We start from the raw sequence: 19,705 nt of genomic DNA, 5'->3' as shown, positions 1-19,705 counted from the left end.
CCCGCAGCAGAGCCAAAGGGGGGCGACCCCCAGGGCTCTGTCCCCATGCTGGGGGATGAAGCATCGCGGGGGGCAGTGCCCTGGCAGCACCCCAGGCCCCGGGGGCAGAGGGGGCAGTGTCGGGGGGCCAGTGCCACCCGGCTGAGTCCCAGCAGGGTGGAGGGGTGAGCAATGTAGTGGGTGGCGAGGCGCAGGGTCTCGATCTTGGTGAGGGTCTGCCCGGCGGGCGCCCGGCCTTATTTGGGTCGGGGGTAGGGGCGATGCCTCTGTGCCCACAGGGAGGTGTCGAGCCCCCCACCCCCCGCGCCGGGCGGGCTGCGGCGGGAGCCTGGGAATGCCGGGCCCATTTGCAGAAGTGTCAGATCTGACTCCTTTGGTCCTTAATTGGCGCTGCCGGCGCTGGGAAGTGTGTGTGGACCCATTCACACGGCCGTGAGAGATGCTAACGTGCCGCCAGCCCCGCACCGTACTGCACTGCATCATTGCACCGCGGAACCCCGCACCGCGTCACCCCGCCGGCCGCAGCCGGTACCCGGGACTTGACCTTCCAGGGCCGGGACCCCAAGCCACCAGCCCTAGCACCCAGCGGGGTCCCCACAGCTCCCTGCCCTCTGCCCAGCTCCCAGCCCCGGGTCCGGAGGTATTGGGTGGGCTCTGGCTTGGACGGAGGGCCCGAAGGGGCAGGGGGTGTGAGGAGTGCACGGTGTTTGGGTGGAGGGGCCGGGGTGCTCGCTTCTCAGAGACATCCCCGCTCTGCCATTCTGCTTCTGTCTCCCCAGTCCCATGGGATGCAGCCCCAGACGTCTCCAGAGAAGCTGAGGCACCCAGGGACCCACAGGGCTGTGCCCCCTGCTTGGAGCTGGGGGTCCTTGTGCTGCTCCGGGTCGGGGTCCCTGAAGCAGCGGGGGCACCGCGGGGGGTGCCAAGCTCTTGAGGGTGCTGGAAGCAGTGCCCCCCTTCCCCCCGTGCAGGTGGGCTGGGGGGCGCAGCGGGGTGGAGGGGACTATTTGCTGGGTGCTGTGCAGCACTGACCCCCGTGCCGGGCACGGCCCTGGGCACTGTCAGTGCCAGGTGTTTCCATCCCAGGTGGAGGGACAAGCGTGGCCACCGGGAGCCACACAAGTGCCTGACCCGGGAGGTGTTGGAGCCGGGATGGCGGGTCCCAGGAGGGCAGTGACATGTCCTGGGAGGGTCCCAGAAGGGCTGGGTATCCCTCAGCAGGGTGGCTGGGGGCCCCTGAGGGTGCAGTCCAAGCTGGGCGCTGACCGAGCTCAGTCCCGGTGCCCTCGCCACGTTGCCCCAATAGCCCTGCGCGCCGCTCCATTGATACGGACTGGAGGGACGTGGAGAACCCGCCTGCCCCACAGGGCAAGGGGCTGCGGAGTGTCCCTCGGGGGCTCTGACCCCACGGCCGACGCTGCCCCCGCCCAGCCGCGCTGCAGCACTTGTCCAAACAAGGAGGTGGGAAGCGGCTGCGGCGGGTGCAGAACTCATTATCTGGGAGCTCATCAGCTAATGAGACCCAGGAGGGGGCCGGGGGGGGCGCGGGGGAAAGCGAGGCCGGGTAGCGGGAAGGGGCCGTGCCAAGGCTGCGCCGTGGGGTGCGGAGCTCCTCCAGAGCCCCTTCCACGCTCCAGGGTCAGGCTGCTCCGGACCCCCGGGACGGGGGTCGGATGGGGTCGGCACGGGCTGTCTCACACCGCACTGGGGCAGCGCTGGGCACTCCTCAGCTGTGTCCCCCCGGTTTGGGGGGTGGGTGTCTCCTGCCCCCGCCGAACCCCCGACTGAACCCACACCGGGTCTGGGGGTCCTGTGTCCCCATCTGTACCGCCAGGCAGTGCACACCCGCTCTGGGGTCCCGTGCCGTGCCGGTGTTCCCTCGCCCCCTGATGGATTTTCCGTCCCTCGATGGGGCCGTTTCCCGGGAAACATTCGCACCCGCCGGCCGCGACACCTGTGGGGCCTGGGAACGCGGCGGGGGGGCCCCTCCCAGCCCCGACCCCGGCCCTCGGCCCTCGCCGCCCGTGGGGGTTCCCCTGCCACTGCCAGCACCGGGCAGCCCCGCGGGGTCCTGGCTCGTGGGGGCCGTGGTGGACCAGGACCCCCAACGCAAGTGCAGGGGAGTCCCACAAAGCCACGGGGACAGCAGGGATGCTCGGCTGGGGTCATGCTGTGGGGGGACACAGGGACACCCCACTGCAGAGCCACTGCAAACCCCATCGCAGTCCCAGCAGAGCCCCACAGCAGAGCCCCAGAATACCCCACTGCACCCCCACTGCAGGTCCTGCTGCCGCCCCACTGCAGCTGCTCCCAGCAGACCCACTGACACCCTGCTGCAGCCCCACTGTGGCCCTCGTGCAGAACCACACTGCAGGACCCGCGTGGGTCCCAGCCCCATCCCCAGCCCAGCGCCAGGGGTGCAGGGTGCCAAGGGTGGGCAGCACCGAGCGGCCTCACACCTCCGGGGTGAAATTTGTCACCCCGCGTTCACAGCCGCGTCCCTCGGCCCCCCGGCTCCCCCAGTCCCCCGGCCTTTGAAGTGCTGCAGCCACGAAGGTGCCACTTCACACCTCTGGCCCGGCATAAAGCCGGGGCGGCCGGGAGCCACCGGCACACAGCTCCCGGCCCCGCCATGGCCCACTCCGCAGCGCCCGGCCACACGCTGCCCGCTACGGCCCCGCTGCAGGACTGGGGCTGCCGCGGACCCCCGGACACCCTGGGCTACAGCAGCAGCTCGCCCGCAGCATCGCCCGACTCCTGCGGCCTCGCGTCCCCCGCCGCCGCCCGGGGACCCTGCCGTGGGCACGCCGCCCCCCGCCCGCGGGGCAGGAAGGGGGCTCGGGGCGGCGGGGGGCCGGGGGCCCCGCGGCAGAGCGCCAGCGAGCGGGAGAAGCTGCGGATGCGGCGGCTGGCGCAGGCCCTGCTGCGGCTGCGGCACTACCTGCCGCCCGCGCTGGCGCCCGCCGGGCAGACCCTCACCAAGATCGAGACCCTGCGCCTCGCCACCCGCTACATCGCCCACCTCTCCACCCTGCTGGGACTCGGGCGGGGGGCGCCGGCCCCCCGACATTGCCCCCTCTGCCCCCGGGGCCTGGGGTGCTGCCAGGACACGGACCCCCGCGATGCTTCATCCCCCAGCACTGTGGGCTGGGGGTCACCTCCCATGGCGGGCCCCCCGCCGGAGCTGCACGGGGCTCCCGGCACGGGGACGGAGCCCTGGGGGTCGCCCCCTCTTGGCTCTGCTGCGGGGACTCCCCCAGGGGTGTTTGGGGGTCCGGATACAGGATTAGAGACCTGGGGGTCACCCCCCTATATCCCTGTGACAGGGACCCTCCCAGAGATATTTGAGGGTCCCAGCATAGGGACGGAGACCTGGGGGTCGCCTCCCTACACCCCAGCAACAGGGACTCCCCCAGAGGTGCTCGGGGTGTCTTACATCGCGATGGATACCTGGGGGTCGCCCCCCTACATCCCTGCAGTGGGGACCTCCCCGGAGTTGCACGGGGCTGTTGCCTCCATCGAGTCCCCCTGGCTGACCCCTCCCCACCGCGCAGGGGCTGGAGCCCCCCCGGATCTACCTGGTGATCCACTCCTGGACTCAGGGCTGGTGCTGCCGGAGTTCGTGGGCGCAGGGACAGTCACCCAGGTATGTGCTGGTGGGGGCTGGGGTGACTCTGGGAATGGGGCTGGTACGTGGCAGAGATGGACACCCCTTGGGGTGGCCTTAGATTCCTCTTGGTGTGAGGCAGTGCAGGAGTTGGTTTTGGGGTAACAACAGCCTTGCCTGGGGTAGGGAACAGAGAGGTGACTCCTGCTCCCTGCGGCAGGTTAAGTGGGTCCCCCAGCCTGCCCCATCCTTCCTTGTGCTTCCCTCCCTTACGTTTGTGGGGTCCCATCGGTCGAGACAGACCGGAGGTTGTGGTCCTACTTGTCCCTGGCAGGGAGGCCTTCCAGGGGGTGGGCTGTCACCCCTACACCTCTAGCCCTGCCTGGCCCCCTGCCTGGCCATTCACCCTCTCCCCATCTGCTCCCCAGGACCTCTCTGCAGACCTGCTCTCGCTGCTGGAGGCTCTGCTCCCGCCACAGCCCCGACACTGACCTGGACACACCTTGAGGATGGAGCACCCGCTGCCCCACAACGCCCGTCCGGACACCGGCAGCTTGGAGGACACGTGTGACCCCTCGGACAGCCGCGGGGACAAGCTGCCCACGCTGGAGCCGGAGCTGTACTGGACACGCCGGGCAGCCACGGCTGGATGTGAATAAATCTTTGTGCCCTACCCGTGTGTGTCTGTGTGGATGTTCCCTGGAGCTGGGCATGGGATGGGGTTTGGTGTGCCCAGGGTGCCCTCGCTGGGCTGCAGGGCTGGTGGCGGTGGGGCAGCCAGGCACCATCTGGGAGAGCAATCGGGGGGGAGTATCAAGACAGACCCACCCTGCCCTGGGGTCTGACCCCTGGCCAGGGAGGGGTGAGGGTCCCCGACACCCTCTAGATCCAGCCCTCCCAGCTGGTGGTTCTTGGCCTGTGGGAGCCCTCCATCACAGAGTAAAATGGGGGGATTTGGGGTCCAGCTTGGTGTGGGGGAATGTGGGGGGCTGCAACAGGGCCCCTCTGTCCCCAGCCCCTCGATGGCTACCCGAGGTCTGGGGTCCCCATTAGCAGGAGGGTGGTGGGACCTGGCAGCTGGGTGCTAATGTGTCAGGGGGGGTCTCTCCCCCCACGCCGAGGTCTGGGGTGGGGGACAGAGTATTAACGAGCCCCATGGAGTGTGAAAGGACTTGATAATGAAGTTAAATACCTCTGCCAAGGGGAGGGGGGTGCAGGGGCAAGCCTTTGAGGTGCAAAGCAGGCCTGCCACCCTCTCCCAGGCTGCATATCCCCCCCCACCATGCTCCAGCCAGGGCTGAAGGGACTTTGGGACATGCTCCAGCCATGGGGATGGCCACAGCAGGGGGGAGCAGCTGGCAGTGGCAGGGCTGGGAGGAGGGACCTGTGGGTGTCTGGGCCCCTGGGCCATCCCCAAATGCTGCACCTCAACACGAGGAACCCTTGTGCACCCTGATGCCCGGCCCTGGCAGCAGCAGTGCCAGACCTGGGGGGCACCAGCAGCACCCCTCAGACTGGGGTCTGGAGCAGGTTCCCCCCTGGGCTGGGGGTCTCCCTCCCACAGATGTGGGGCAGGTCCTGCTGTCTGTCCCTGTGTGTGAGCACCGTGCACACTTACACGTCCGTGTACCGTGGGCGGCAGGGGAAGGACCGTGCTGTTCCAGGCTGCCGGCTTCGTCAAGGACCATTTCGAGCTGCCAAGGGCACCCACCCCACGGCACCTGTGGCAGAAGCTGCAGGCGCCAGCGCTCGGCAGTACCTGCCCCAGTACCTGCTCTGGTGCCCACCCTGCTCCCCCTCGGGCCCCAGGGCAGATGTGGGAGCCTTTGGTGCAGAGCCCCAACAGTGCATGAGCACTGGTCCTGCCATGGCCTGGCTGGGGGATGCCGGACGGGACACCCCAGATGGAGGTGAGGTGGGGGGAATGGCATGTCTGGTCCCCCAGGGGTCAGCATGGGGCCCAGGGGTCTTCATCCTAGGCAAGACTGTACTCTGGGCAGGGGATGGGGGGACAGCAGGAATGGCCCAGGGTGGGTGGTGTGTTGGGTTCAGCTGCGGCTGTCTCATTCTGCACTGCTTGGTGCCAGGGACCCCTGTACTCTGGACATGTGGGGGGCCTCTGGAAGAGCAGCAGGATGCAGTGAGCAGCTACGGATTGCGCACATGGAGCTGGGCTCAGAAATGTGGTGCTGGCACTGTGGCCCTTTGTCAGGGGCTTTGGGGGACAGGACCTGTCCCCTTGGAGCTCCCACCTCAGGGCTGCCGCCGCCCCTTTGCTGTTGTGGCAGGAAGGGGCCACGCAGACCCAGACGCCACAGTGGGAAATGCCAGCGCAGAGCCCCCTGGCATCGCGCCCTCCGAGCGGGGCTGTGCCTGGAGCCCCCCTGACGAGAGCAGCGAGGAGCCCCTGCGCCTGCCCACCTTCTCCCCCGCCGCCCAGGTGCGCGTGGCCGTCACCTTCGCCCTCTTTGCCCTCTCTGCCGGCTGCAACCTGGCCGTGCTGCGGGCGGCGGGGGGCCGGGGGGGCAGCCGGCGGCCCCATATCCGCCTGCTGCTGCGGCACCTGGCTGCCGCCGACCTGCTGGTGACGGTGGCGGTGATGCCGCTGGACGCCATCTGGAACATCACGCTGCAGTGGCGGGCAGGCGACCTGGCCTGCCGCCTGCTCATGTACCTGCGGCTGCTGGCCATGTACGCCTCCGCCTTCGTCACCGTGGTCATCAGCCTGGACCGGCAGGCTGCCATCCTGCGCCCGCTGGCCATCGCCCGCGCCCGCGCCCGCAACCGCGCCATGCTGCACGTCGCCTGGGTCCTCAGCGCGGGGCTGGCAGTGCCGCAGGTACCCACCCCGGGGTTCCCAGCCCCTGTGCTGCCTCCCGGGGGTCTGGCGACACCAGCCAAGGTCAGCGCCTCGGTGCCACTGCGTGACCTGCTGGGTGGGGATAGAGAGGGGCTGGAGAGCCTGTGGGAGGGGAATGGAGAGGGGTTGGAGAGCTCTCTGCAATGGGGATGTAGGGGTGTCGATAGAGGGGCTGTGGCAGTGACTCCCCAAGTCTGCCCACTCCCTGGGGTGCCCTCTGGACCACCAGCAGTGGGGAGCAGAGCCAGTGCAAGGGTGATGGTGGGTCCCACCCCACGGGCTGAGTCTGTCCCTCAGGTTCTGGGGTCCCAGCTTTGGCCTCTGATGCCCTTCCTTGGGGAGGTGCAGACCCCCATCATCCCCGTCCCACCTCTCTCGTCTCCAGCTGTTCCTGTTCCGCACAGTCACCCTGCACCCCCCACACAACTTCACCCAGTGCACCACACGTGGCAGCTTCCCCCAGCCCTGGCATGAGACCCTCTACAACATGGTGGGCTTCGCCTGCCTCTTCCTGCTGCCGCTGCTCATCATGGTCTGCTGCTACATCCGCATCTTGCTGGAGATCTCCCGCCGGATGGGCTCCGGCCTTTGTGAGTTCTGGGCACCACAGGATGCGGACCCATGCCCGGGGAAGCACTGGTTGGGGCTCTGTAGGGATACCCCCACCCTCTCCCAGGGCATGGGGTCCCTGTCCCAGCCACATTTCCCCCTCACAGGCTGTGCCCCCCCAGTCTCCTCACGGGACGCGTCCCTGCGGTGCTCCAGGAACAACATCCCACGGGCCCGGCTGCGGATGCTGCGGATGAGCCTGGTCATCGTCTCCTCCTTCATCCTCTGCTGGACACCCTACTACCTGCTGGGGCTCTGGCACTGGTTCTGTCCCCACGCTGTGGAGAAAAGGGTCTCGTCTGCCCTCACACACATCCTCTTCATCTTTGGCCTCTTCAACGCGTGCCTGGACCCCATCACCTACGGGCTCTTCACCATCCCCCTCCGGGGAGGCTGGGGCTGCCCCTGTGGGCACAGCCCCCCGACCCAGCCCCCCTCTCCAGCCACCGGCTCCTTCCGCTGCTCAGCCTCCTCCTTGCCACCCAAGCGGGGGGTCCTGGGGGCGCGGGGGTCCCAGGGGGCTGCCGGGGATGCCACCTGCCACAGCAGCTCCCTGTGAGACCGACACAACCCCTGGGGTGCTCAGGGCAGGGGGGGTCCAGCAGCAGGACAGCCAGGCCAGCTCGGGTCCAGCAGGGACGGGGTCGCTGCCACTCTCTTCCTGCATCCCAAAGCATCTCTGCGGGCTCAAGGCTGGCAGGGGTGCCCCTCATCCCCTCTCCCCTCTCTGTGCCCTGCACAGCAATAAAGTGTCCCATGGCCACCTCTTGCCCTTCCTGTGTTCCTTGTCCAGGAGCTGAGCTGAGGTCCCCAAAGCCTTGTCCCACTGGGGTCACAGGTGCCCCTGAACCCACCACGGGGGGCTCAAGGGTCCCCAGGAAGGGGCAGATCCAAGGGCACCCGCAGGCTGGCCTGGGGACTGCCCCTCCCTGTTCACCCCTGCAGGGCTCTCGGTCCCCGTGGGTGGGGGGCCTGGTCCTTGTGAGTGACACGGAGCTGGTGGTAGTCTCAGAGTGCTGCTGCCATTGGCTCTGCTCCAAACAGGAGCTCCTGGCTCCTGCCCAAGGCCGCTGGGAGGCACACAGGGCTGGTGCTCCTGCCTGTGGCAGCTGCCCCAAGGCCAGCGCTGACGGTGGAGGTGGCACAGCTCCTGGGGCCCGCAGGGGTGGGAGGGGGCTGTGGGTGCCTGGGCCCCTTACTCCTTCCCGCATCCTGAGCTGAGCCCTTCCCACAGCGCCAGGAGCGATCCCCGGGTGAGGGACAGACCATGAAAACTGCCCTGGCATCCTCCCGGCCTTGAGGAAGGGACCACAGAGCTGGGCTCTGCCTGGGGGTCCCCACTCTGTTGCAGTGGGTCACTGGGCTCCCTCAGCCCCTCGGTCCCCACTGCCCAGGGGGATGCTGATTCCAAACCACTGACAGGGTGGCCTCATGCTGGGATAGCGCTTGGGGGGCTGCTCCTGCCAAGGGATCTCTCTAGCTCCTGCTCCTGTGCCAGGAGCAAGTTTGGCTGGTGCAGACAGGGGGCAGGCAGGAGGGCAGGCAGGAGTGGTGCCCAATAACAAAGGTGCCAGCCATGCTTGCAGGGATTTATTTGGAAGTGGTAAAGGCCAATGGAGTTGCTCCAGCTCTGGGGAGGGATCCCACGCCTGCTTGAGGGCTGGAGGCCACCGGGGGTCTTGCACAGACCGGGGGTCTTGCACAGGGGGCTCACCCCAGGGCTCTCCTGGGGGTGTCCATTTTGTGGGGCTCCAGGGAATGGGGGGCTGCAGTCCCAAGCGTGTGGGGGTTCTCAATGCTGCTGGGGCAGGGATGGGGCTTCCCTGGCACATATCTGCGGGGGGGGTGCGTGGTGGGCTGAGTCTCAGGCGTGGACTCGTGTGAGTATGAAAATACCACCTGGTAGGGGCAAATCAAACACTGCTGGCCTGAGAAATGCTTCAGGGAGAGGGGCTAGTAGAGCCACAGGACCACCCAGCAAAAAACCTGCCCTCATGGGATGCTGCTGCTGCTGCTGCTGTGGCTCCGCTGCTGGGAGTGCCCTGGGACAATCGGGGTGCAGACAGAGACCCCCAGCCCATGGGCAGCTCTCCTTGGGCTGATGGCACTGGGTGGGGACCGGGTGGGCCAGAGCTGCCCCATCCCCTCGCTGGCCATGCAGGGCTCCGAGGGGCAGCTCGTGGCCATTGCAGTCATGTCGGGCTCTGAGGGTCCCCCAGTGTCGGTGCTGATACTGGTCCAGGGCACCCACCTGCTTCTCAGCGGAGCCAGAGAGTGTGGACAGGGTGGCCAGGCGAGGGGACAGGGCAGCGAGGTGGGCGATGGCGAGTGGGAGGCGATGCGGGGGGATGCTCGTACTTGGGTGTCCACGTCCACGCTGTCCACCCCGCTCAGCAGCATCGCCTCACCCCCTGCTCCTGCCTCCAGCACAGATCAGAGGGAAAGCACGACCCCAGGGCCGCTGCTGTCCTGCTCCCCGCTCTGCTCGGGCACAGGCACATCGGCTCTAGGTGCTGGTCCCACTGCTGCCGGGTCTCTTCTCGGTGAAGAAGCTCTTGAGCAGCATCACCTGTCCGATGCTGACCACGAAGAGGATGAAGGTTTCCCCCACCGACCAGTATGAGACACGGCCATTGAGCTCCTCGGCTCTGCTCCGGTCCTGTGCCTCCCGCAGCCGGTAATGGGTCTGGGAGTCGATCACCGAGTTCAGCATCTCATGGATGGTGACGCAGGCGGATTCCATCTGGGGGACAAGGACAAAGGTGCCCCGTTGCTCCTGACACAGCACGACTGAGGGAGCAGGACACAGTCCCAAGAGTAGGACAGCAGTGCCTGTGGCATCAGTTCCCCGCTGGGCCCCACTCAGAGTGGTTCTGCACTGGGGCAGAGCCAAGATCCCCCCCGGGGCACCAGGGTGCCCAGCCCAGGGGCTCACACCCAGGGATGGAATGGCTGATGCAATTCCCTCTTGCAGGATGGACACCGGGTGTTGCAGCTGGGGGAGCCCAGAGCCACCAGAGCACCCCTGTCCCGGGCAGAGGATGTGGTGGGGCTGTTGGCTGGCAGTTGGCACTTCTGCATCTGGTGGAGGGGAAGGGGGATGAGCCTCCAACCGCCGTTCTGTGAGGCCGTTTGAGGGCTGCGGCAGGACCTCCCTCTGTCCCTCCCTCCTGGGACCTACCTGTGTCAGGGCAGTGACGCGGTTGTTCATGTCGGGCAGGATGGGCGGCTCGTCGCCCACCTGGAAGTCGAAGTAGACGATTTTGTGGGAGAAGGTGGAAAACTCATTGCTGAAGCAGAAGGTGTAGACACCCTTGACCTCGGTGCGGTGTGGGAAGCTGTCGTACTGCTTCTTGGTCTCCTGGTAGATGGTCTTGCCGTTGGGGTCCTCCACGTAGCAGTCTACGTCATAGTGTCCCCCACTGATCACCTGCGTGGGGAGACACAGGTGGCACCTGCGCAGTGACGTGGCGAGGGCCCCCTGCCCGGCCCCACAGCTGTTTGAGAGGCCAGCGGGCACCATGCCCATGGGATGGGGCCCAGGCCAGGGGAGCCCTGGGGAAGCTGTGTCCCACAGTGCCAGCAGCTCAGGTAGGGTGGCTGAATACAGGGACAGCCCCCAGGGCCAAGGTCAGGGGCTCCCATGGCTGCTGAGGGCACACCCCAGCCCTGGCTCCCAGGTGGACACTGCTGGTCACAGGGCTGGGGCTGGGAACAGCTCCTGGTGCAGCACGAGGGGAACTGGGGTACGCATGGGAGGGGGGAACTGCAGCCCTGCATGAGGCTTTGCAGGGCTCGGGGCAGGGGTATGGGCAGGGGCATAGGCAGGGGCAATAGGCACACACATGGGCAGGGGTGTGGGCAGGAGGGCACGGGCAAGGAGGCACAGGCATTGGCATCGACAAGACAAAGGCAGGGGCATTGGCATGGGGCACAAGGGGGGTGCAGGTAGGGATGTGCACAAAGGTGCTGGCAGGGGCACGGGCAGGGGCTGCAGGCAGGGCACGGTCAGGGCAGTACCTGGTAGTCGAGGGTGAACTTGATGCCGCTCTCCAGCTCCTGGTGGAAGCAGCGCCGGTCGCTGTCGGGCAGCTCCAGCGTCAGTTCCGTCCCGCCGGCCCCCAGAGCGCCCAGGAGCGCGGCCAGGCACAGAGCCCGCACCGCCACACGCACCGCCACACGCACCGCGCCCGGCATCGCGACACGCACCGCCACCGGCCCCGCCACCGCCACCGGCCCCGCGACACGCACCGGCACCGGCCCAGCCACCGCCACCGGGACCCGCCCCCCTGACGTGGCGCTTCCGCTGCGGGCGGGGCGGGGCGGGGGCGGCACCTCCGGCACTGGGGCGGGCACCCACCGGTACGCCGGGAACCCCCCAGGCACCCCCGGCACCCTGGGAACCACCCGGCGTCTCCGTGCCGGGCACTCCGGGAATTCCGCGGGGATCCGGCCGGTGCCGGATCCCCGCACCACGAGTCTGTCCGTCCGACGGCGAGCGCTTTATTAATGCAGCGATCGTGAAAAAGTCCCCACAGGGACACGGCGTCACCCCGGCACCTGCCCCTGCACCACTACACACACGGACTCGTGTAAATAAATGCATTAATGGAATCATGGAATCTGTCGGCAGCCACGGCCCATGGCCGGCCCACGGCGCACGGAGCGTGGGATGAGGCGTGGGGTGAGGAGCGCTCCCTGCGCAGGGCGGGCAGCAGAGCGGAGTCCTGCCTGTGTCGCGGTGCCTGCGACTTTCCCGGCGGATGAACCCCTTGGGTCGGCCCGTGCCATCCTCGGTTACTTGGCATCCCGGCTCCCACGCCGCCGGCAGAGGCTTCCCATACAGCCAGGCTGGGACCTGAATCCTGCCCGGGGATTCAGCGGAGTGGTGGCGAATGAACGCCCTGAACCTCAGGCGCTTCAGAGACATCCTGGTCCAGAACCGCGGTGCCGGGTGAGCTCAGCTGCCGGAGCTCCGAAGCTCTCGGGAATCTCGGAGGTGGAGGATTGTCTCCCTCTCCCGCTCCGACAGGGCACCGACACGGTCCGTTGCTGGGGGGAGTGTTCCCGTTTCTCCAGCCCCCGCAGCACTGAGCCCCTTCCCCTCCTGGAAGGCACTTCATGAACGCTCGGCCCCACGGATCACTGCTGGGGGCTCCGGGGGGAATTCGGTGTCAGGACGAAAAGTGGATTGTGGCTCGTGAGGAATAAGGGAACTGCAGGCAGGATCCTTAGCACGGAGCCTGGCGATCTCGGACGGTCTGGGATTGGCCTCCCAGGTGGTCGTTCCTGATTCAGCCCCTGAGCTCAGGTCTGACCCCCGCGGCCACCAGTGTGTCCCTGGAGCCAGTGACCACTCCATCTGGGACTGTCCCGTTTCTGCAGGGACAGCACGGCTTTGGGAAGAAAACGGTGACACAGCTACTGGGCCACGACCTCCTCAAAATCGGAGAGGTGCCGCATCTGCTCCGCCTGCATGGAGTGTCTGCGGAGGAGCTTCCTGTGGGCTCTCAGGTCGCCCCGCCTGGGCGAGCAGGGTGCGAGGGGCACCAGGGGCTTCAGCCCAGCAGCCAGCGAGGACGGAGATTTGCTGGAGCCGATGTCAGGGATCGGGGGGTTGGGGTTCACGTTCAGCGGGGGCAGATATCCCGGCCTCGTGTGGGAGATGTGGTCGAGCAGCAGGGTCCCGGATCCTCGCCTCTCCAGCAAGCCAGGCGGTCGGCGCCGGGCAGTGCTGGGTGATGTGCTCGCACTGCCAGAGGGAGACTCTCGTGAGCCATCCAGCAAGGCCAGGTGGGACCCACTCAGCTTCCTCCTCTCCGATGGCCCCTTCCCCATCTCGGTGAGGAGGGGGTCTCCGTTGTGCTCGGCGCCCGGCCTCCTCCAGTGCAGAGTGTCCATCCCCGCGGCTGAGCTGGTGCTCTCCGGCTCCTCCTGCACTGTGCTGCTGTGGTGCAGGCGCGGGTGGGCAGCCGGGTTCTTCTCGTGGGTGGCTTTCCATGCCAGCGGCCCCAGAGCCTGCTCGTCCACCGTAGGAAAGAGAGCGGGGTCCCTGCCCTTGCTGCTGCTGCTCCGAATGAGGGGGGTCTTTTTGGAGAGCGAGAGGTCTCCAATGCCCGTGATGACCTCACTGTCAGCACAGATGTGTGTGTCATCACAGTGTGCCGAGGCTGCCAGCACTGAGGGTGCCACCAGACCCCACGGCTCCGACCGCAGCCGCTTCAGCCGTGGCAGATGGGCTTTCCGGGCAGTACCAGCTCTCTGGCCTGGGGAGGGTGGCTCAGTGCCCCCAGTATCTCCAGGGTGTGAAGCGTGTGGGGTGAGAATGCTGCTCTCCTTCTCTTCAGGGGAAGGTGCTGAGATGGAAGTTTTCAGATGGGCATGGGCGGGTGCTGCGCCCACCTCGGGGGGGGCTCTCTCTTTGAACTCCAGCGCAGGGGGAACATTCAGGTACTGCTTGGTAGTCTTAGTGCCAGAGGCTGATATGTCCATGGTGATGATGATCACTTCCTTCCCCTTGGCTCTGCAGGCATTCAGGAGGTGCTGCAGCACGGCCTTGTCATCGGCATTGATGGCGTGGACCAGCGCCGAGGCTCCTGAGTGGTCCTCCAGGCTGGGGTCTGCCCCGCTCTCCAGCAGCAGGGACACCACCTCCCCCCCAGCCCCACGGATGCAGGCGTGCATGAGGGCGGTTTTCCCAGACTTGTCCTGGATGTTGGGGTCAGCTCTGTTGTCCAGCAAGTACTTCACCATCTTGGCCTTGTGGATGCTCTGCTGGTCGACGTGTGTGGTGATGCAGGCCACCATCAGGGCGGTCTCCCCCTTCTCGTTGCTCTCGTTGATGTAAGCCCCCCCTTCCAGCAGCAGCCGGGTCAGCCGGAGCCGGCCGAGCCACACAGCCTTCAGGAGGGAGTTGCTCCCCAGCTCTAGCTGCGTCACCTCATCCATGGCACTGGCTGCTGCTCAGTGCTGGCTGATGGCAGCAGTGCCTGGTGGCTGCAGGAGGAACCGTGGAGAGGTGAGCCCTGCTCCTCCATCCCCGCCTTCCCGGGATGCCATGCTCCGGGCAATGCTCTGCACCCCACCGCCCCGCTAGCCACATCCACCCACCTCCTGCAGACAGCTGCCCAGATGCACTGGTTTCCCGAAGTGATCAGGGAGTTCTTGATGGTCTCCACTGGCCTGCTAGGTCTGGGGGGCCACAGCATGAAGCCCACTGGAGACAGCGTGAGCATCCCACATGGCTTCTCGGGCTGGAACTGGGGTCTCTGCTTCCCCTCCGCTGGAGGGAAGGAGAAGCAGCCACAGTCATGCTTTCTGCTGTGTTTGTACTGCACCCTGCTTCTACTGCCCCCACTGCCCCCTGCTCCTGCTGCCCCCGCCCCCTGCTCTCAATGGCCCCCACACCTGCCGCCCCCGACTCCTCGCTCCTGCTGCTCCCCATTCCCTGCTCCTTCTTCCCTCTGCTCCCTGTCCCAGTCCTCAGGCCGTTCCTGGAGCCCTGGGCAGCCGATGCCCCCAGAATCCCCCCGGGGTGGGCACAAGCCGCCCAGCCCTTCCCCACGCCCTCGTGCCCTCTGTGGGTGTCCTGCAGCCCCTGGACCTGCGGTCAGTGCTCGCACCGGGGCAGCGCCAGCGGTGCAGCTCCCTGTCCGAGAGCTCCCCACGGCCCCTTCTCATGGAGACCCCTCGACCCGGGGAGACCCGGGCGTCGGTTCTTCCCCACCCCCGCCAGGCCGGTGCCTCCCGGCGCCCCTCCGCCCCGGGGCCATCCCGGTCCCGCTCCCGCCACCGCCCCGGCTGCGGTGGTGATGGTGGGAGCGCCCCCCGCCCCCGGCCCGCTACCTGCTGCCCGGTGCCGGTGCCGCTGCCCTGTGCCCTGTGCCGGGGCTGCTGCCGGTGTCGACGCCCGGTGTCGGTGTGGCTGCCCTGTGCCCCGTGCCGGGGCTGGTGTCGGTGCTCGGTGCCGGTGCCCGGCTGTCGGTGCCGGTGTCCGGATGCCGGTGCCCGGTGCCGCTGCCCGGCGCTGCGCGAGGAGGAGGAGGGCGCGGGGGGGGCGGCGCGTCCGCCCGGGGGTGGGTGCGAGAAGCGTCGGGGCGGGGGTGTCCGCGTTGCGGGGGGCTGGAGGGGTCTGTGTCCCTGCCCCCGGGTGCGGGGGAGCGTGTTCGCGTGCGGGGGGCCGTGAGCGCGGGGGTGCGTGGGTGTCCGTGTGCGGGAGCGTGAGGGGGGGGTGTCCGCACCCACCCGTGCGGGGGTGTCTGTGTGCCGGGGTGGGATGTGAGTGTACCTGCCCTCGGGGGTCTCCAGATGGAGATAGTGGGACCCTGCCGCGGGCAAACTGGTCTGAGCCCGCAGCCGGCCCCGCTTGGAGCCGGGGGAGATTAGGAGCGCCCGGAGCCCCCTCTGGCATTAGTAACCCTGTGGTCTGAGCGCACATCTGGGGAACCCCGAGCACACATCTGGGGCACCTGAGAGCACGCCTGGGGCACTGGAGTGCTCTGTGCCGTGCAGGGGAAGCCGGGGTGCCTGCATCTGCTCCCCGGGCAGAGCTCCCTGAGTGCCAGTGCGATGTACCAGGACTAGCACCAGTCTCCTGTCCCTCCGGACCTCCTTTGTCTCCAGATCTCCTTTGTCCCCAGATCTCTCATCCGTGCAGGAACCTGCTTCCCAGCAGCCTCCTCCGCTTTCCTCGGTGGCTCTTTTGGAGCAGTCCCAGCAGGAAGAGGGAACTGGGAGGAAGGGGGAAATGGTCACAGATGCCCCGACCCACTACCATAGCCCCCATGGCTCTGTACTTCCACAGGCCATTGCAGCTGTGAGGGTGTTTGTCATTGCACCCTCTGGGTCATGTTAACATTAGGGGGAAATTCTCTTGTGATTAATAAAATATGATCTAGTATTTCAGTGTTCTTCAGTCAGAGATGAGGATGACAATGAGAATCAGAGCCAGCAGAGATATTAAGTCACTCTTATCACATTAGGGAGCATTTGGAAAACCTTATGGCAGCTTTGTCCTGACTCTGTTAATGCAGAGTTAATGCAGTACCTGCCTAAACTGGCCATAAAAGCCCCAAAAATGTGTCTATCTGTCCATTTTCTGTGCATGAGCACACCAAGTTACTTGTAGAAAATAAACACCTTAACTTCTTAAAACACAATAATATAAAGGCCTTAATAAAACAAACACCTTAAAAAAACCTCCTGAAACCCACACATTTAGAAGACAAGCTGTGGTGGCAGGGAGAGCACAGGCTGCCCGGGATTGGGGTTGCTACTCCAGCACCAGAGGAAGCCACTGCAGCCCCTGAGTCGAGGAGGGTCTGCCCCACTCCCAAGGCACCTCAGGGTGGGTCAGGGGTGGCCCAGGAGGACCAGTAGGAGGGAGGGGGTGGTGGTGGAAGATGGAAAGTTCTGGGGCCTCAGCAATTGCAAGTAGGAGATTGTTGGAAGGAAGTGTTGGGGAGCTGACACCCCTCCACAAACACTCCTCCTCCTCTGCCCCCCTCGCTGCTCCCGTGAGTTGTCACCCCGTGCCAGGCTGGCTGTCCTGGCTGGAGAGCAGGAATGACCTGTTCTTGCAGATGTTCAAATATGAGAATTCCTTTTCCTGCTCCACCAGCCTAGAGTCACCAGCTTTAAGGTGTCTGTGGGGAGGGAGATGCCCCGGCAGGGAGGGCCGAGCATGGTGATACCAGCTCCATTATGCCAGTCATCCCGGGCACCTGGGACCTCCATGGAGGGGAGCAGGAACAGCCCCTGTCTGCTGCCAGGGGGCCTCAGATCTGCCCCTGCCCTGTCCTGGCTTTGCAGAGCCAATGTGTCCACCTATCTTCATCCTCCTTGTCCTCCTTGCCAGTATCCCTGCCATCCCCGAGGATGCCATGGCAACGGGGCCGCAGGGATGGCTGCTGGAGAAGCTGCAGCTCCATGCAGGGCTCTGAGCCCGGGGTTTGATCTCAGCAGTGCCTGCACAGCCTCAGGGGCAGTGAGATGGGATCTGCACATGGTCAGTTTGGGACAAGACTGGGATGAGGTGGCTCTGAGATCCCCGAGTGTCACCCCGGGGTGCTCTGCCCGCACAGAACAGCCCTGTCAGGATGTGGAGGGCTGGGCAGTGACTGGAGGTGCTGCTGGTGATACCAGTATCCTGTGGCATGGGTGGTACTGGTACCCAGAATCCTCACCTGGGTAGGGGGCTCCTTCCCCCTGTCAGGGCAGAGAGAGGCAGAGGGGACACAACTGTGACACTGATCAGAGATGCCAAGTGCTTTGTGGGGCCACCTCAGCACTATCCCACCTGGATAAGCCAGGCAGTTCCCATCCCTTCATCAGCCTGCTGAGGTTATGATTAGAGTCTGGCCCAGCCCAGAGGAGGGGGAGCTGCTTTCTGGGACTATAACGGGGCTCTCTGGTCTGTGGGGTGAATGCCCCCAGGGCATTCAAGGGGGCTGCAGTGATGCCTCGGGGGGCTGAGGCCGTGGGAGCAGGGACAGGATGGCAAGGGGCTGTTGGCTCTCCGTGCTCTACAGCCCCAGAGGAGCTGCAGCCCCCAGCTGGGCAGAGCCGGATCTGTCTCTCAGGGAAGGGGTTTGTCCCAAAGCGCTGTGTCCGGGCACCTTTGGACCCCCAGCTCAGGCACAGGTGGGATGCCAGCGCAGCCTCGGCAAGGGCTGAGCAGGCACCGTCTCCCCAGGGACACCCAGCGCTGGCGAGTTCTATTTTGGGCTCTTTGCCGAGGGCTGTGTGAGCTATTCCTGCCAGCTCATCCCCACACGGCCGCTTCGCCGTTTATAGCCGTGCTCCCTGAGCAGAGAACAGGGGTAGGGGAGCTCAGCATCCCGAGGGGGACCACCGGCTCTGCTGCCAACGCCCCTGCTGCCTGGGGCACAGCCCAGGTTCCCTGACCTGTGGGGCACAGTGGGGCTGCCCTGGGCATGGGGGGTCCCAACCCAGGCCATGCCCCTCCATGTGGTTTCATGGACAAAAGTGTCCAACCGTGCCCACAGCACCTCACTTTCCCCTCAGACCCGAGTAGGGCTGGAGCCTGGGGCAAGTTTGCCCCTGCTTTGATTGGGACCCTGATTTCTCCTGCTGGAGTACCAGCTTCCCACAGTGTGCTGGAGGTTAATCAGCTAAAATCTGTGATGTTAGTGACATCCCTGCCACTGTCACCTCCTGTGGCCATACAGTGCTGTTGTTTTTGTCCCCTCTGGTCCCTGGCTTTGGCCAGAGGTTTGAGCTGGTCATGGTGGGACATGGCCCAACACAGCAGCACCTTGGCCAGGCTGGTGGAGCAGCAGCTCATCCCAACCTGGCGCACCGGGAGCGAGGGATGAACAGGTGGCTGTGTGACCCTACGTCCCGTGGCATCGCCATGGGCACGGGGAGCTGGCACAGCTCTCCGGGACTGAAGGGGATGTCCAGAGGGACCTGAAGTGGATGATGCAGGGGGTGATGATGGAGTGGGTGATGCAGCAGATGATGCAGTGGGTAATACAATGGGTGATGCAGCAGGTGGTGCAGTGGGTGGTGGTGATGATGCAGTGAGTGATGCAGTGGGTGATGCAGTGGGTGATGAGGCAGCAGATGATGCAGCGGGTGATGCAGTGCTTCCGGAAGAGGCTGCATCGCCCGAAAGCAGCTGCATCACCCAAAGCAGCTGCATCATCACAGCGAGTGGCTCTGATGTCTCTATAGCAACCATGGGGTAAAAATAGTGCAGCAGCTTTAGGGAGCCATCAGGGCCCGGCAGGGATTGCTGCTGGGATGGGTGCGTGGGGAGCAGGGGCTCAGAGGGGAGCAGGGGCTCAGAGGGGAGCAGGGCTGGCTGTGCTGCCAGGAGCTGCTGCTCTGCCAGCGATGCTCCAGGGCCTCCGGCAGCTGAGGGGAGGAGGGAATGGGGCATGAGGCTCAGGGTGTGGGGCTCAGAACGTGGGGTTCAGGAGGTGAGCACAGCAGTGCAGAGCCTCCATCTGCTTCTGAACCTCCCCTCTGCCTGTCCTCTCTCTCTGTCCTGGCTCTGGGCTGAGGGGATGGTGATGGGCATTTGCACACCAGGGTTTGTAGGTGCCCTGTGCCCTGATTACGCCTGCATCCTCACTGCCGTGGTGGTGAACTTGGATCCAAGGCTGGATCCGTGTCAGATTGGCAGCTCTGCAGTGGCTACGATAGACCTCGCAGGTGGCTGTGCCTGCTGTCCCTTCCCTGAGCTGAGGAATTCAGTGCCTGTCTCCTTCTGATCCACGTCTGAGGCGTGAACAAAGTTTCAACCTTTTCTCTAGGTAGGAGGGTTTGGAGCTGGGTGGGATTGGGGTCTCTCCAGCCTTTGCTCCACAGTGTGAGGTGTCAGTTTGACTTGGACTCTAATAAGTTGTGGAAAGGTCTGAAAACAGGAATGTACTGCTCTGTGAGCCAGAGCTGCTCCCCTTTGAGACACCAGCAGCATTTCCACAATTAGTGCAGTGTGCTGGGCCTTGGAGAATGGCAGCTTCCATCCCTTGGACCCTGAGCACCGGTCTCCAGGGAGCTGGACTGTGGGACTGGGCAGGATGCAGGTGATGGGCTCTGGGGATGGTGTGGGGCCCAAAATCATCCTCTTTCACTAGGAGCAGGGTTGGGAGCTGTCCTGG

General features: G+C 65.7%; 4 protein-coding genes across 5 annotated transcripts; 2 read left to right on the top strand and 2 right to left on the bottom strand.

Moving 5' to 3' along the window:
- Positions 1 to 2,632: 2,632 nt before the first annotated feature.
- On the top strand, positions 2,633 to 4,098 carry LOC113970047 (mesoderm posterior protein 1-like). The gene is made up of 3 exons (XM_027688532.1): positions 2,633 to 3,313; positions 3,470 to 3,646; positions 4,036 to 4,098. Exons 1-3 carry the CDS (start codon positions 2,633 to 2,635, stop codon positions 4,096 to 4,098), a joined length of 921 nt encoding a protein of 306 aa, XP_027544333.1.
- Positions 4,099 to 5,447: 1,349 nt separating this feature from the next.
- On the top strand, positions 5,448 to 12,034 carry LOC113970046 (gonadotropin-releasing hormone II receptor-like). The gene is made up of 6 exons (XM_027688531.1): positions 5,448 to 5,517; positions 5,896 to 6,446; positions 6,853 to 7,057; positions 7,199 to 7,593; positions 11,495 to 11,558; positions 11,958 to 12,034. Exons 1-6 carry the CDS (start codon positions 5,457 to 5,459, stop codon positions 12,032 to 12,034), a joined length of 1,353 nt encoding a protein of 450 aa, XP_027544332.1. The 5' UTR covers positions 5,448 to 5,456.
- TMED3 (transmembrane p24 trafficking protein 3) lies at positions 8,652 to 11,329 on the bottom strand. Its single transcript, XM_027688593.1, has 3 exons — positions 11,097 to 11,329; positions 10,258 to 10,506; positions 8,652 to 9,819 (listed from the first exon to the last, which is right to left on the bottom strand). Exons 1-3 carry the CDS (start codon positions 11,271 to 11,273, stop codon positions 9,583 to 9,585), a joined length of 663 nt encoding a protein of 220 aa, XP_027544394.1. The 5' UTR covers positions 11,274 to 11,329; the 3' UTR covers positions 8,652 to 9,582.
- On the bottom strand, positions 11,357 to 14,943 carry ANKRD34C (ankyrin repeat domain 34C). 2 transcript variants are annotated; one of them, XM_027688585.1, is made up of 3 exons: positions 14,922 to 14,943; positions 14,187 to 14,358; positions 11,357 to 14,072 (listed from the first exon to the last, which is right to left on the bottom strand). In XM_027688585.1, the coding sequence occupies exon 3, from the start codon at positions 14,022 to 14,024 to the stop codon at positions 12,498 to 12,500; it is 1,527 nt and encodes a 508-aa protein (XP_027544386.1). In that variant the 5' UTR covers positions 14,025 to 14,072; positions 14,187 to 14,358; positions 14,922 to 14,943; the 3' UTR covers positions 11,357 to 12,497. The 2 variants fall into 2 exon arrangements, with proteins under 2 accessions (XP_027544386.1, XP_027544387.1); XM_027688586.1 differs by having other exon boundaries at positions 11,357 to 14,358.
- Positions 14,944 to 19,705: the final 4,762 nt, after the last annotated feature.

This window comes from Neopelma chrysocephalum, unplaced genomic scaffold (genome assembly GCF_003984885.1).
Source record: "Neopelma chrysocephalum unplaced genomic scaffold, ASM398488v2 Primary Assembly neopelma1_75, whole genome shotgun sequence".
NCBI classification, from domain to species: Eukaryota; Metazoa; Chordata; class Aves; order Passeriformes; family Pipridae; genus Neopelma; species Neopelma chrysocephalum.
Note: the sequence above shows the minus strand (reverse complement) of the source record. Positions and strands in the feature narration are given on the sequence as shown.

Excerpts from the sequence above, each read along its gene's own strand:
- LOC113970047 (XM_027688532.1), top strand. The coding sequence starts at position 2,633 with ATGGCCCACTCCGCAGCGCCCGGCCACACGCTGCCCGCTACGGCCCCG. Across the intron at positions 3,314-3,469 it reads CCTGGGGGTCACCCCCCTAT|ATCCCTGCAGTGGGGACCTC; the intron begins ATCCCTGTGACA and ends TCGCCCCCCTAC. Across the intron at positions 3,647-4,035 it reads GCGCAGGGACAGTCACCCAG|GACCTCTCTGCAGACCTGCT; the intron begins GTATGTGCTGGT and ends TCTGCTCCCCAG.
- LOC113970046 (XM_027688531.1), top strand. The coding sequence starts at position 5,457 with ATGAGCACTGGTCCTGCCATGGCCTGGCTGGGGGATGCCGGACGGGAC. Across the intron at positions 7,594-11,494 it reads TGGGGGCGCGGGGGTCCCAG|GTGCCGGGCACTCCGGGAAT; the intron begins GGGGCTGCCGGG and ends CCCGGCGTCTCC. Across the intron at positions 11,559-11,957 it reads GATCCCCGCACCACGAGTCT|CGGAGTGGTGGCGAATGAAC; the intron begins GTCCGTCCGACG and ends CCGGGGATTCAG.
- TMED3 (XM_027688593.1), bottom strand. The coding sequence starts at position 11,273 with ATGCCGGGCGCGGTGCGTGTGGCGGTGCGTGTGGCGGTGCGGGCTCTG. Across the intron at positions 10,507-11,096 it reads AGTTCACCCTCGACTACCAG|GTGATCAGTGGGGGACACTA; the intron begins GTACTGCCCTGA and ends CTCCCCACGCAG. Across the intron at positions 9,820-10,257 it reads GCGTCACTGCCCTGACACAG|ATGGAATCCGCCTGCGTCAC; the intron begins GTAGGTCCCAGG and ends CTTGTCCCCCAG.
- ANKRD34C (XM_027688586.1), bottom strand. The coding sequence starts at position 14,024 with ATGGATGAGGTGACGCAGCTAGAGCTGGGGAGCAACTCCCTCCTGAAG.